This window comes from Desmodus rotundus, chromosome 2, assembly GCF_022682495.2.
Source record: "Desmodus rotundus isolate HL8 chromosome 2, HLdesRot8A.1, whole genome shotgun sequence".
NCBI classification, from domain to species: domain Eukaryota; kingdom Metazoa; phylum Chordata; class Mammalia; order Chiroptera; family Phyllostomidae; genus Desmodus; species Desmodus rotundus.
The window spans coordinates 44,463,146-44,478,185 of NC_071388.1; the positions used below are offsets into that span (position 1 = coordinate 44,463,146).

The following is a 15,040-nucleotide window of genomic DNA, read 5'->3' on the forward strand; positions in this document are numbered from 1 at the left end:
AGTCTTTTCTCTCCATCCCCAAGGTGATGCCTGAGTTAGGTATGATAGGACTCCTTCCCACTGGTACAGCTGCAAGTGCCTCCTCTCAGCCTCCAGTTCCACCCCCTCGTGTGTTCTCCAAACTTCCACCAGGGTGGGCAATCCTTGAACCACAGGCCCGAGCACATCAGTACATTCACAGTGCTTTCACGCTTTCGGGGCTCCCCTCACTCCTTAGCATGGCACACCAGGCCCTTCCAGGCTCTGACTTCCTCTCTAGCCTCATCCTTTTCACATTCTCCTGCCCAGTCAACATGTCAACCACATCTTAGTGTTTTCAGTACCTTAAATTATAGGCTCCGTGTTCCTCTGCTCAGATGTTGCCTCTGGGAAGACCCCCCTGGTGCCTCTGGGAAGACCCCCCTGGTTGCCCTCATCTGCACCAGGTGCCTCTCCGGGATGTTTCTTTAGCACCAGGGAGGATCTCATCACACTGCCTTGTAACTGGCTACTCATTTTTTCCCTGAATGTACTGTGACCTCCCCAGGGAACTATATCTCATTCACCACAGTATCTCCACACATACTTGCTGAAGGTCTATTATGTGCCAGATGCTGTGTTAGGTGCTGAGACCCTAACAGCAAGTGAAAAGGCCATGACTTAGGCTCTCATGGTACCTGTAGCTAAGGGGAGAGACAGATAGGAATGAGGTCTTCCCATAAATGAGGCATAATTTCAAATTCATACTGGAGAGGAAAGGAGTGTGGTCCTATAATAAGGGGACAGAAGCTGTAGATATGTCAAGAAAGGCTCTCCAAGGAAGCCACACTTTGGCTGAGATCCGAAGAAGCTGACCGAGCAGAGACCAGGGGAGCATACCAGACAGGAGGAACAACTTGTGCAAAAGCCCCGTGGTGGAAGGAACTGGGCCATTCAAGGGTCTGAGAGAGGGACTATGTGGCTTGAGTCTGGAGGGAGAAGACTGGAGGTATAAGGCCGGAAGGGTGGGCAGCTGCTAGACCACCTAGGGCCCCGTTGATCATTTGAAGAATTTTCGTCTTTGCCTTAAGAATAATGGGAAGCCACAGACGTGCTCCACACATACCATGAACCCACTGACATTCAGGAAAGATCACTCTGGCTATAGAGGGAGAACAGATAAGGATCAGGGAAGGGACCAAAATGGGGTTGTAAAGAGCACTGCGTAATTGCTACAGTATTTCTTGAATGATGAGTGAATGAACACTATATAGTTAGGCCTCTTACCACTGTTTTTTCTACTTGAGCCCCTAACCTGTGAAAGCAGATCATCTCACATGACCTTCTTTCTGTTTTGAGCAGCCTCTATCACCTGTGTCCTCTGAAGATGCACCTTCTAAAACTTTTCACCAAAGCCTACTCTCTCCTTCATGATGGAGAGGGAACCGTGCAAGCAGCTGCCAGTGCTGCAGCCATCCGCCCTCTGCCGATCAGCTTTTCTTTCCTCAGCTCCCAGGGGACGCCTCCCACAAAACAGCTCAAGCCCAGGTGACAGGAGAGTGTGGGTGGCTGCTTGGCAGGGCTGTGTCCATGGAAACCAAAGTGTGTGTAGGGGACACAAAGGTGGCTGGTGTGCAGGTGCTGGTCCCAACCCTCTGGGTGGTCTGCTTATGATCCATGGAGGCTCAGCCGCCCCTGCCCTGTTCAGGGTCTATCATGGCCCATCGTTGACTCTGCTCTTGCCCTCACCTCCCACATCCAGTCTGTCAGCAAATCCTCTTGGCTCTACCTTCAAAAGATACCCAAAGCTGTCCACCTCTCACCACCTCCTCTGTTTCTGTTGTATCCAAACCAGGATCATCTCTCACTTGCGTGCCTGCAGGAGCCTCCGAACTGGTCTCCCTGCTTTGCCCTTCCTCTAAATCTGTTGTTTCCCTCCTTTGCTCAAAAGTCATCCAGCACCTCGGGACTTTCCCAGTATGAAAGCCATATTCTGTATAATGTCCTACACTTCCTGGTGACCTGGCTATGTACTATTTCTGCTGCATGCTCTGCCACTCCACCTTCATCTGCTTGGCTCCGATACACTCTGCAGCCTGGGCTGACCTCCCTCTAGGTCCCCATGCAAACGTCATCTGCTCTGTGAGGTTTTCCCTGACCACTAGGATTTAGATTGCACCCCGGCCCCCACAACTGCGTTCCCTTTGCCCCTTCCCTGCTCTATTTTTATCACCTTCTGACACATTATATGTTTCACTTATGTCTTTGTTTATTGTCTGTGTCTCCCCTATAGAGGGAAAGCTTCATGAAGACAGGATTTTTGTCCATTTGCTTATTGCTGTATCTCTATTGCCTCGAGGAGAGCTTGGTGCGGAGGTGCACAGGCAAGTTTTGTGGAATGAATGACAGGAAGACAGAAGCAGCCCAGGGCTTGTTGCTCTGGGCCCAGTCTCTGACTTTGATGATGGCCTTCCCCAGCTCTTCCCATTCCCATCCTCATGTTCCGCTTCCCAGTGTTTACCTGGGTTCTCCAGGGTTAGATCTTGAATATACTCTTATCCCAGGATTTCAGAGTCAGTTTCTGTTATTTACTGGGGGTCAGGTATCCAAGGAGCTGGACTAGAACACCCCTGATCCCAGCCTGGACTGCCCGCACTGCCCCTCTGAGTGAAGAGTATTGGACACAGCCCAGTGTGGCCTTTCTTTGCTCGCACTGATCTGCACTTTCTAGATGTGCCTTCTGGGCTTGGGCTCCTGGTGCTCACCTCAAGGAGATTTGCTCTGGGATATGCCTCTGTGCTTAGTGCTCTGGCCTTTTTCTACCACCTGGATCTACCTGGGGTCTCAGCTCCGGCCCTCCCCTGACCACCCAATCCTGTCTGCCCTGCCATTGACGAAACCCCAGCCACCACAGATGCTTTTTCAGCAAGGCCTGAAACAAACCGTTACATCTGTACCTGTGGGAGTCCTTCCACTGTCCTGTTTCTTTGTTTTTCCACCCAAATTAGGTATTTAGTCAAGCATTGGTCCAAGAGTGGAAACAAGGTTGACCAAAACGTGGCTACATTTCTCTTTCTTTTGTATCGCCTTCTTGGGACTTTAAATGTACTTACTGTAAGTAAACTGCAGAGGCCCTCCCAGCCCATTCTTACCAATGCAATCCAAAATCCAGCCGACGGTCCCATCTCCTCCACAGGCCAAGACGCGGAAGTCTGGAGTGTCACGGAAAAAGTTCAGTCTGGGAAGTAAAAGAAAGGCCCAAATGGTCTTGTTTACTAGGTTGTGGCTGACTTTTGACACTGCTTGAGTCAGAGCCCCCCCCCCCCCCCACCTTTCCTGGAAGTGTGTTATGACCTTGATTCCTTTTGGGGTTGAAAGGGTCACTTAATGTTCTGAAACCAGAACTTACTACGCAATGCCATTGAGTATGAATCTCAGGGGCCATCCTTGTATAAGGAGAATCTGACTCAGCATTGAACACAGAACTTTTTTCCCCCTAGAAATTCTCTATCATTTGTGCAGAGGAATCTATAGTTTGCTTATTTCAGCAACAATACAACTAACCCATGACATTTTGACTCCCCTCCGGGTCTCCTGCCTGCTCTGTCTCCACAACCTCTCATTTAAATCGGATGCACTGAACTAGCTAGATCTTTATCCCGCTCTCCTGTGGGTCCAGACCTAAGTGGAGTGAGTACCATCTCCCCCTGGGCATCTTAACCCTCGCAGGGAACTGTCTGTGGATAGAATCCAGAACTGTGAACTTGGAAGAGCTAATATTACATTCTTTTCTTCCCTAAGCTCTAACTGACATTTAGTGTTTCCTTCAACTGTGAATGTAGGCCACAAATACAGACATATTAACAATGCCTGTGACTTTGTGAGGAGTTGAAATCACAGGTATTTTAATGTTTTACTACAGGTGTGGGAGATATTTCATGCTATTATGTATGCTCATCACTACTTTTAATTTACAGTAGTTATTAGACTTGCCTGTGGAATTTGCTACATACAATATGTTAGCAAATCACATATATTTCCATACTGCAAATTTCTTTTCTCAACATTTTGATAACTATTTTGAATATAATTAGTTTCCTTGGTAATCCTATGTATTTCATTTTATGTTTAGAAAAATATTGTTCTGAGAAGGGGTCCTCAGGTTTCATCAGCCTGCCAACCAGGTTCCTGGCCCGGAAAGGATAAGAACCTCTGCTTCAGTGCAAATGTGACTCATGGACACCCTGGGGTGGGATTTGGGAAACTGAAGCTCAGTTGTTCCTCTTTACCCACACTGGTGGTCTGAGAAGACCCCTGGGGCTGTGTGAGTCACTGACACAGCTGCAGGCAAATTCACATTCCCTCTCTTCCTCTTCATTCCCTGCTGTCCTATAGGAAGTGAATTCTGAATGGAGGCTCCTATCACCTAGACAGCCCGTCTGATTACAGACTGACCTCTGAGACACTCAGCTGCAGCAGCTCTAGAAGTTGTCGCCAGGCTTGTCAGCCAGGGCAAAAACAATTTAGGAAGGATGAGGTTAAGCAACAGCATTGCATTCAAGTCTTAAAATGCCCCCAAAGAGAATGGGCTGGGAAAGGTATCTGTGGGCTGCTGCTCAGCTGCAAGTCAGAAGGGAGGAGCAGCTGGCGGTCACGGTGGCCGCCATTGCACCCGCGGCGGTGTAGGTGGGCTCTGCTTTGAAATTAGTGTTAAATGGTGGCAGAGGTGCTGACTCTGTACTCAGGTTTCTTTCTCCTTTTAACTGGGCTTTGCACTGCCACTTCCATATATTATAGCTTTGTGTCAAAATACTGAAGACAGAGACAGATTCCCTGTTTGGAGTCCTTACTCCAGCCCTTCTGCAGGTCTTGCAGAACCCAGTGTGGAAAAGCAAGTTAGGAAGTTGGGCAAAGTGGCTGTGTGCTGAAAAACCCAGCCCGTGTGCACAGATCTGAGGGCCTGGCCCCTACACAGCCTCTGGCCAGCACGTGTTTCTAATGCAGCATTTCTGTCTGGTCAGAACAGTCTTTGGGTGCCTTGCAGGCCCGATGTTGGAGGAGAATCTGATTACAGGGACCCGCAGCTCATCACGTTAGTGCTAACACAAGGATCTGTTCCTCCTGTCAGACCTTCAGTCCAGTTGCCAAGGGGCTGCCTCATCTCCTCTCCTTACTCTCCCTGTCTAATGAGCAGTGAAAGAGCCAATAAGCAAGTGACTGGAGAAGGGCCACAGGGAGCTTAACAATCTCTAAAATGGACAATCCAGGAAAACAGTGATTTCATTGGATAACTAATTGTTTTGATCCTAAAATGACCCACAGCAGAACACACAGCAGAACTACTGACTGACAGTGATAGGAAATTCTTCCCTTCTCTCTGAGGATTCAGTATGAAGATACAGCTAACACAGCCTTACAAATAAGTAAAAGTAATTTACCAGCCCGCCCTTCCTGTCAATCAAATGAATGGCATATGCAGGAGGCTACTTCCCAGAGTCAAATATAATGAGAGTTCCTGAGTATCTCCAGGAGGAAGTAAGAGCAGATATAAGATAAGGAAGAGAAAATGAGTAAAATGGCAGGAAGGGAAGTCCACAAATGAAAAAAGACAAAGAAAGGTGACAAAAAAGGGATTCTTCAGAGACCAAAGGGGAGAGGGAGAAATAAGGAGTAAGGATTGTTCTCCATACCCTGGAGTAGGCCCCCCATTGTCCAGGTTGAAAACTTGTTTGGGGTTGAGCAGATAGTGGAATTTCCGAAGAATTCTATGGGGAAAAAAAAGAAAGAGAGAGAGGAGAGGCAGAGAAGGAGAACGTCATTATGAGAAGTCACAGCAGGGCAAATAACTCTGGAGCCCATTGATGGTGGGAATGAAGGTCCATTTAAACCCCATTGGGGAGAAGACTGAAGGCAAGCCCTGCAGACCCTGAAGTCCCAGCTTCGGGTGCATGACTCATGCCCTAGTCCCTGGTTCAAGGCCTCCCCATTCTCCAAGACTCTAGCTCCTAATCCCAGAAGTATCACCCCTTGTAGAAAAGACAGGACAGAGAAACTCAGAGAACAGAGCTTCAATTCTCCTAAAGCTTTTTCCTTCACGGAGACCTTCTCTCAAATGTTCTGTATGTTCTAGGTTGTAGAATTCTGCTCTTTGTGGACTATACAAAGGCATCATGAGACCCTCGAAAGAAAGGTCACCCAACTCTTTGAATCAGGAGGAAACACAGGAGGTGGGGCTGGGGCAGGGGAGGGCTGGGGCAATGACCCCATCTAGGCTTGGTTTCAAGGCTCCAGCTTGAGCTAATCAGATCAGCTCAGAAGGGGTGCTCTACCCTTTGGAGTGGGGTAGGGGTTCTCATAGTTGTTGCTTCAATCCTACGTATTATTATTTTTAACCTGGATTCCAGGTCACATGCCATCTGTACATTACCCCGGAGCTGAACAGGACTGGGAGTCAGAGATGCTTTGCCCTTTTTCCCTCTCTCTTCCCATTCTCTTAGTGCTGCCAGCAGACTGGGCATTTCCTTCACTGATGAGGTGAGTACACTACTTCCATGGGCTGGATAGGTCAGGAAGTCCCAAATGGTAAGTCCTGCCATATCTCTTACTCGAGAAAACACTTGAGAGATTAGGAAGGAAACAGGCATGTCAGAACTTGGCCTGACTCTGGGACCCATAATAATGGCTCATGTGACAGGCCCTAAGCTAAGCACTGTGTCTATTTTAATCCTCACAACAACCCTAAGAGAGGAGAAATTATTATTTATTTACAGAGGAGGAAACCAAGGCACTTGAACCAGAACATTAAGATATAAGCAGTAGGGCTGGGATTTGAACCCAGGCCTGCTTTTCTCCACAGTCCACTCTGTTATGGCTGAAGGGAAGAAAGGACCCAAGTGGGGCTGTTTCAGCCTCTCCATTTTGAAAAAGAAGACAACATACCTTTCTCCTTGTCTCCCTCCACTCTTGGGGTTCACCAAGACCAACAGAGGGTGGGTACCCGGGGTGGGGATGATCTTATACTTAAAAAGGTAAAAGAGAAAGAAATTAGCTCTGTTTCAGCCAACAGGGGGAACAAGATGAGAGTTTACACTGAGATAGCACGTGGGAGAGGTGGATAGGAAGCAGTTACAAGCATGGAGGAGAGGAGGGTGGGAGGTAGATTTTTGTCCACTGGCTGAGCCTTTGAGGGGGTGAGCAGCTAGGTGTCTTTAGCTTGAGTGGCCTTAAAGTAGTGTGAATGGTGACAGGGTTTAAGGTCAAAATCAGAGATGGGACAATGGCATCATAGCTTCAAATCATTCAACAATAGTGAGGCATTGTGCCCACAGCACGAGATTAGGTTTTGTGAGAAATACAGCAGAGTATGACCTTTGACGGTATGGCCATCTGGTCAAACACCTAGATAAAATAACACTCATGAAGTTAACCATGACTTCCACCCAGCACCGATTTTCCTCCTAGGAAAGTTCCACACTTCTTACTGTCCAGTGGGTCCCTTCAACCAGATGTCTTACCATCAGGTTGCTCCAAACCTCAACGTGTCCCAAACTTGACCTATCTTCTTTCATCATAAAACTGGTCACCTCTCCTGGCTCCCTGTTCCAGTTTAAGTGTGGCACTGTCATTCATCCAGTCACCCAGGGAAAGAAACCCTGTTCGCCAAATTCTTTCCTTGGACTGCCCCTTTCTCTCTGGCAGCTGCCACAGTAACCACACTGCTCGGGCATTTCCCAGCTCAGGTAAGTCCTGTAGGCTGTCCCCATGTGGTTCCTCCCCACGACATCACATTAGTCACACTGCTCTTTCTCAGGAACCTTTAATAACACCTCATTGCTCAGAGGGTGAAATCCAAATCTCCTAACCTTTCATCCAAGCATTGCGGTATAGCCCCACTCGACTGCTACCTCTTAATTACTCTAACCCTCACTGCGGTTCCAGCTAAGCCCAGCTCCTAACCTCCAGTGAGTGTGTCTCCTGCATTCCCACCCTGTGAGTCGGCTCACACTGACTTCTTCTCCTGCTCAGTGCCCGGAAATGCCCCCTTCCTTCTTTACAACCTTTAAAAAAATTTCTCAGCCTCAGGGCCCAGTTCAAGAGCTACATCCTCTGTGAAGTTTCCCTCAGTTACTGCAACTAAAACTACTGCACTTGAAACAGGTAATACCTTCTGGATTTCTTTTGTGGTTATTTGTTTGTTTTTTGTTTTCTTTTTTTAAAAGATTTTATTTATTTATTTTTAGAGAGAGGGGAAGGGAGGTTGAAAGAGAGCGAGAGAAACATCAATGTGTGGTTGCTTCTCATGTGCCCTCTACTGGGAACCTGGCCCACAAACCAGGCATGTGCCCCGACTGGGAATCGAACCGGCAACCCTTTGGTTTACAGGCCGGCACTCAAGTCCACTAAGCCACACCAGCCAGGGCTGTGTTTTATTTTCTTAGATAAATGTCTCAAAACGTCAACTGGATCTTAAATGCCTCAAAAGCTCTGTGTGTGTGTGTGTGTGTGTGACTCATCCACCAAGGGCCTCATAACACCGGATGCAGGAGTGGGCACTCAATAAACACTTGCGAGTTTAGCTGAAGGACAGACTGATACAGAGAACAATCTGCTCCATATGCTCGATCTAATGCTCACTTACCCACATCCCAGGCTAAACACACAGCAAGCACAGAGCCATGCTGCTTGGAATGGACAGCGCCATTTTTTATGATTTTTAGGAATGTTCTTATTTGCTCCAGGGCAACTGTCTGTGTGACACCCAGAGGCATCTTGGAACCTGAAGAGTAACTTTTACTTTTGGGGGTGGTATTCAAGAATATTTAACAACCTGTACAGCATGAGACTGCCCAGTCAGTACAGATGTGGGATAACCGATTAGATGCCAGCTGTGAACAGCTGCTATGCCTGCATTGTGTGATCGTGTGCATGGGTCCGCTTCACCTTACTCTCTGTCCTTCCAGGTATCTGGAGCTTTCTCACATTATTAAGGCTCCCCATCATCGTTACTTCAGTTTTAATTTTCAAAACACTCTAATCGGCATGTTTTTCTTGAATCGCAGAATACCTCGGCAGGGTGGGGGTGGGGGATGGGCAGTGCAGGGATTGCCACGTCCCTTTTCAAACAAGGAAACAGAAGGCTCAGAGACACGGGAAGGGCCTTCGTTTTCTATTTTATTTCCTGGCTCTTTGTACCTCACCAGGTTGTCTTTCCTGCAGTCCCTGGGTCTTTGTAGAGAAGATACTGACTGGTGAACCCAAGTAAAAAATGAATTGTTAACTACGCATGTAAGGGTAAAGAAGAACTTTTGGAAATGTTAGCTTCGTTTTGGCCAATTGCATTCTGGAGACAGTGTGGCAGTCTTGGAAAATCCATTGAGTATTTTTAGGCCACACTCTTGTTATTATTTAGCATATTGACATTTTAAAAGCAACTCGTTCCTAAAAAGGTCAATTTGACCAGCCATAGGATCTACCAACCTCCCTTCCCACCACTTGCCTACAGTATGTGGTCCAAGGTAATTCCAGAGGCTGGCAATAAAAAGTGTCATGTGACATAACCGATCAGATGAGAAAGCAAATGTTGAGATATATTTCTCAAACCCTGTCTTCCTCTCCACAGCTTGGACAGACTAGAATGAATTCTCAGACTTGAGCTTGCTGAGTTACCTGCATTACAAGTTCACCCTTAGTGGACACACTGCCGTCAGAGTTCCCACCTGGCCTGTCCTGTGAGGAGAGAGGAGAGATAAACATGTTTTGAAAAAAAAAAAGCGCCTAACATATTTTTTAAAAAGGGATCAGAAGAAAAACAAATGGTTAATAAAAAGAAAGATAATTAGAAAACCAGTACAGAATGGGAAGGAGTTCTTCAAAGTGGGGCTTTGGACCTAAGAAAAGAAATGTTGGCCTATTGGTTTCTCTAGGACTTTCCAGGCCTCTGCCATCATTTGCTCCGATGTTAACTTTGAGACACTGGAGTGGACATGGGGAGAGGAAACACTAAAATTAACAGAAATCTACTTTGTGGATTTAGAAGCTTGAGCTCTGAGAAATAAGGTCTTAAATCCAGCTTCTCTGCTCAGTGCTAGCTAAATGGTGTGATATATTGAGAAAGTTAGTTGTCTTAGTTTTGTGTCCTCTTTTCTTTGTTTTTAAATATGCTTATTATTTATTTTGCGGAGGTTTATTTTACATATAGTACAATGCTCAAATCTAAATCTACAGCTGGATAAATTTCTGCTTGCTTGTGTGCCTGTGTAACTACCGCCACGTGTCAGGCATCATCCAGTTACTCTTGACGCCCTACTGGCTTTGCCTGGCTTTTGAATGTCATATAAATGAAATCGTAGAACGTGGTGGTTTGTTTTTTTTTTTTTTTTAGTCTAATTTCTTTTTTCAGGATCATATCTTTGTGATGATCCCTTTTTTCCATCTAAGCAAAGTTTTTTTTTTTCCATGTAGTATTCCATGGTACGAATAAGCTTCAATTTATTATCTATTCCCCTGCCAGTGGTCATTAAGCTTGTTTCCAGTTTTTCACTGTTATGGATAAAGTCGCTATGAACAATCTTTTGCATGTATTTTGGTGGAATAAATGATCATATTTCTCAGGTAGATACACAGGAGGGACTTGCTGGGTCATAGAGTTTTACATTCCCAACTTAGCAGGTATAGACCAACGGTTTCCCCAAGTGGTTTTTCTTCAGTTTTTAAAGAGAACAGAGCAGCTGGTCAAGTCAAGGATGAGATGAGATGTGAGGAATCAGTGGGACTTGGCAACATCATTAAGAGGCAAGGGAATAGTTAAGGTGTTTGGTGCTTGGTTTGAAAGAGGAAGTGTCAACACAGGAGACAGAGACAATTTCCGATGGGGATGAAAGGAGCTGAGGGCTGAGACACTCAAGTAGAAATCATCAGGGCAGATGTTTGGACATAGAAGAGAGGTTGACAGGGACAGGGAGGCCTGGGGGCCTGGCCTGTGCAGGTGGGGGCTACGGTTCCCTGAGCTGCGCTCTGCCTGCAAGGGGCTGAGACCGAATGTGCTTTCCTTGATGGGCTATTTCAGAGCATTCTGGGTGACCGGCAGTGGGAACCATCGCAATCAGGGGAGTTTTCTCTCACAATCTGGTGGGTGCAGCACTGGCCTCATTTACACTTGTGCTGAAGACACAGACCCCAAGAGCTGTGGAGGAAGCCGTCTGGAGGATGCGAGCTTCGGTCTGCTGCCTGCGTCTGAAACGTGCAGAGTGGTGGTGGGGGAACCGCGGCCCCGGTGGGGCCGCAGCACTTACCCGGGTGATGGGGCATATCGAGGTGGGCAGCAGAATGTGGTCTTTGAGTTCCCCACCATCACACACTGTGGATAATTCACATTTGCGGTGAAACTGGAGGAAACAATGAAGATGAGTGTAAGTGAAAGTGACCAAGGAAGCGTTAAGTAGGAGGGTTCAAAGGTTTACTGAGGAGGCAAGCTTTCTAGTGCTCCCCAAATCCTGATGTGCTGCTGGCTTTGGCAGTATAGCTGAGTGTGTATGTGGTGTACATGTGTGGTATGCTGTGTGTATGTTTTGTGTATGGTGTGTGGCATGGGCGCCTGAGTGTCTTTTGTGTGTGGTTGGGGCTGTACAGTCTGCCATAGGCAGATGAAGGAGACCAAGTGCTACCCATGGCTGCTGGAGCAAAACAGTCATGGGCAGGCCTGTCCGTGGTGCTTCAGGGTGGCATCCCATGTGGATTCCAGAGCTCCCCTTGGGTGTTTGCTCCCTGAGCCCTGAGACACTGGAAGGAAGGAGATCTTGCTGAACAAACTCGTAAGAGGCTGGAAGTAAATCCCTTGACTTAACCTCTGAATCTTAAGAGTTACAGTTTAATTTGGAGCCATGTCCTTTTTGAGGCTGATCAAGGGCCTTGGTCTAGGGGACAAGACATGGCACTGAGTTTGCTGCGGCAGGGAGGTCGGGCATATTCCAGATGTCTAGAGAGGAAGTGGACACTTGATGTTTCTGGCGGCAGCAGGCACAGGCCTCTGGCCCAGGCAGTGGGACTGCCGTAAAGAGTGTGCCTTCCTCTGGAGTCTTGAGGAACACGATTCCAGTGTCTAATTCCTCTCCAACTCTGGTAGGGCCGCTGGCCCCAGATGACACCCAGGAGAAAAAAGTTAATGGTGCAGCCTGTTACAGTTGACCGGCCACACAGACAGTGGATTGGCCAGCTTCTTCTTAAGCAGCCCTTGCTGCCCTGGTTCTGGGGGTGTCCTGTCTCTGGGCAGCTTAGTGATTCACTGGAGGCGCTATTAGACTTAGGGCATTGAATGGGTCTGCTCTTTCCCTGGCTCTGCTCATGCCTTTGGCAGGATGTCCACTGCTCCCTGGCTGCAGCTTGAGCAAAAAATCACATTGAACAGAAGCAGGGCTGCCCTGGGCGCCAACCCACCGTCTTCCGGCACCACACGCAGTGCCACGCGGTGACACTCTGGTAGCACTTGATACTTTTGTGGCACCGGTCACACTTGACGGAGGAGTTCCCTTCCACCCACGCGTGCTGCATCACCTGCAGGAGGGAAGGGAAGGATACCAGGGAAGGCTGCAGAACCATGCCCCCGGGCCCTGGGCTGGAGGAGAAGGGTCTGGGAGGAGCACAGGGCGGGGGTGGGGGGGGGTGGGGGGTGGGGGGGCTAGAGGCGTGGTTTCCTGTTCAGTTTATGCACTTGTAGGATGCCGGGCTGCTCGGTTGCACTGCACTCCTGTGGTCTCTCCCTGCCTAACCACCATTTTGTTCATCGAGGTAGGTGAAAAACCACTTTTCCTGTGTTTGAATAGCTCATTCCCTCAGGTAGTCAAGTCTCTGAGCAGCTCTGGTCTGGCAGTCCATCTGTCTTTCTTGCAGAACTCCTTTCAGGGTGATGTGCGCATGTGCTCCCTCTTCTGGAAGGCAGCGTGATGGGGGGAAACAGGAGGGCTTGGGCCGCTGACAGAACTGGTTGGAGTCACTGATCTTCTCTTTGGCAGCAGGGGGAGCTTTGGCCAGTTCCTGGGCCTCTGAGTCTCAGTTCCCTTGTCTGTAGAAATGGTACAATAAGCCCCACCTCTGTGTTTGCAGGGGGGATTAAATGACAGTGCCATTAGAAGGGCCTTCCTGGCACAGTTCTGCCCTTTGGGGGTGCCCACTGATGGGTAACTTCCTTCCCCTTCCTGTCTCCTATGGGCCACTGGCTGTCAGCCTTAGCAGCCCATCAGAACCACCTGAGGAGCTCCTAGAAGTTCCAATGCCCAGCGCTCACTCCAGACCAAATAAATTAGAGTCTCTGGGGATGGCAACTGCCATTAGTATGTTTTAAAGCATGCTGGGTGATTGGAATGGACAACCAGGGTTGAGAAGCTCTCTATAAGGAAGTTAGAGGAAAAGTCCAAAGATATTAGTGTGGGTCAGCGGCCCGTGTCTTTTACATCTGTTTCCTGGAAAGCTGGGTGTACTTCCTCCCTGGCCAGGAAATGCCACTAGGGCAGCCCAGGGACCTGGAAGCCATGGGGATGCGTGTGTATGTGTGCGTCTGTTAGTGCAAAGTGACCCATGACACCAAATTCTGGGAGCCTGAGCCCTTGGTTGTCTCCCTTCAGAATTCTATAGAACTTCTCAAAACTTTCTAGCAGAGGACCCTGGATTGCAGAAGGAAGAGAGTATGGACTCTGGGGGAGTGGGGGGGCCTAGTCTGAAGGGCCAACTGCAAGTACAATATTAAAAACACATGGAATATTTGCATTGTATGATCCATGTTTTTATTAAATAAAAGTTTCAAGTCACTTATCAATTAAGTTACTAGTCCTTCTCCCAAAAGGTTTTTGGTAAAATCCTTGTTCTAGAGATGTGTCATTTTTATTTTGTAGCTTCTCACTTTCTGCCATTCACCCTTGAGGGTATAAAGAATTCAGTTTGCTAATCAATGTGTCCTCTACATGGTCACATTGAATTTATTCCAAGATTATTATTACTTCTATATCACGGAGAATAAAATGAGGCTGCAGAGAGGTTAAGTGACTGGCCCTAAGTTCCAAGGCTGATAAGTGGCCAAGCAGAGCTTCATAGTCAGACCTTCTGACTCCAAGTCCATGGCTGTCTCCCAACACCACGTTGCCTTCTCCATCCTCTTCTGGGGTTGGAAGAGGTAGTGAAGGACTTGGGGTGCCCCTGGAGACTCAGGTGATCATGCCCTGCTGGCCCCTCAGTGGCTTCCCTCTGTTGTGTGTGTGGCAAGTGGCCAGCGTGCAGGCTGAGGGCCTGAGCCCAGGAGGTGTGCTGTGTGCCGTGTGTCGGGGTGAAGGCATGGACATGGAAAGCTGTGCATGAGCGTGGTGCAGAGGTAGACAAGAGGCCATGCGGTGTCTCGTGGGGCATGCATGTGTTTCCTCGCAGGCACCCTTCTCTCATGGAGTCCTTTTGGGGAGGGCTGGATATTGCTCCCACCTGCTAAGCATCTCCTGACTCAGATCCCTCACTGGAATCTTCCACGCAGGAAGGAGTGTCCTTCCCCTGCTGATTTTGAGAAGAGGCTATTTCTAGACTTGGTGAATGGCATCACCTAACAGCCAAGTTAGAAACCTAGGAGCTATTCCCGACCTCTTCCCTTCTCTCACTGTCTACATCTCCATCACCAAGTCCTGGTGGTAGTACCTCCAAATGACCTCTCCAGCTCTCCCTGTATCTTCTCCACCTTAACCAGTGGGACAGTCAAAGTATTCAAAAACTGGCATGGCAGGGAGACACTCGACACAGACACAGCCACCACCATGCTACCGTGAACATGTCAGCATAGCAAGTGAGTGCAGACCCCACCCTCCTTGAGCCCTCAGTGCAGCCCTGCCTCCTGCTGGAACTGTTGGAAGGTTTGTTTCCCCTTAGATCTCTCTCCTGCACCACGGTCAGAGCCATTAACCTAATACGCAAACCCAATATCTCGTGTGCTCAAAGCTCTTCAATGCCCCCTCAGACACCTAGGAAACTCCTTCCCGACTCCTCAGATGACCTTCCCAGGCTCAATCTCTCCTTCAGGGACCAGCTCCTGCCACTTCCCTTTAAGTGTTCTCTG

At 48.3% G+C, this 15,040-nt stretch overlaps 1 protein-coding gene across 8 annotated transcripts in view; it reads right to left on the reverse strand.

Annotated features, from left to right (window-relative positions):
- Nucleotides 1–15,040, reverse strand: part of DGKG (diacylglycerol kinase gamma) — a 191,523-nt gene that overhangs the window by 103,197 nt on the left and 73,286 nt on the right. For 3 of the 8 annotated variants that reach the window (XR_008426130.1, XM_045199036.3, XM_045199033.3), the window contains 7 exons: nucleotides 12,391–12,507; nucleotides 11,250–11,342; nucleotides 9,625–9,684; nucleotides 7,327–7,356; nucleotides 6,898–6,977; nucleotides 5,649–5,723; nucleotides 3,111–3,196 (listed from right to left, as the gene is read on the reverse strand). Coding sequence is in view for 7 of the 8 variants with exons in the window: in XM_045199036.3 (XP_045054971.2) it covers nucleotides 3,111–3,196; nucleotides 5,649–5,723; nucleotides 6,898–6,977; nucleotides 7,327–7,356; nucleotides 9,625–9,684; nucleotides 11,250–11,342; nucleotides 12,391–12,507 (541 nt within the window). In the remaining variant the exon portion in view is untranslated. The remainder of the gene's footprint in view (nucleotides 1–3,110; nucleotides 3,197–5,648; nucleotides 5,724–6,897; nucleotides 6,978–7,326; nucleotides 7,357–9,624; nucleotides 9,685–11,249; nucleotides 11,343–12,390; nucleotides 12,508–15,040) is intronic. The other 5 variants (XM_053918190.2, XM_053918187.2, XM_053918188.2 and 2 more) reach the window with 5 other exon arrangements.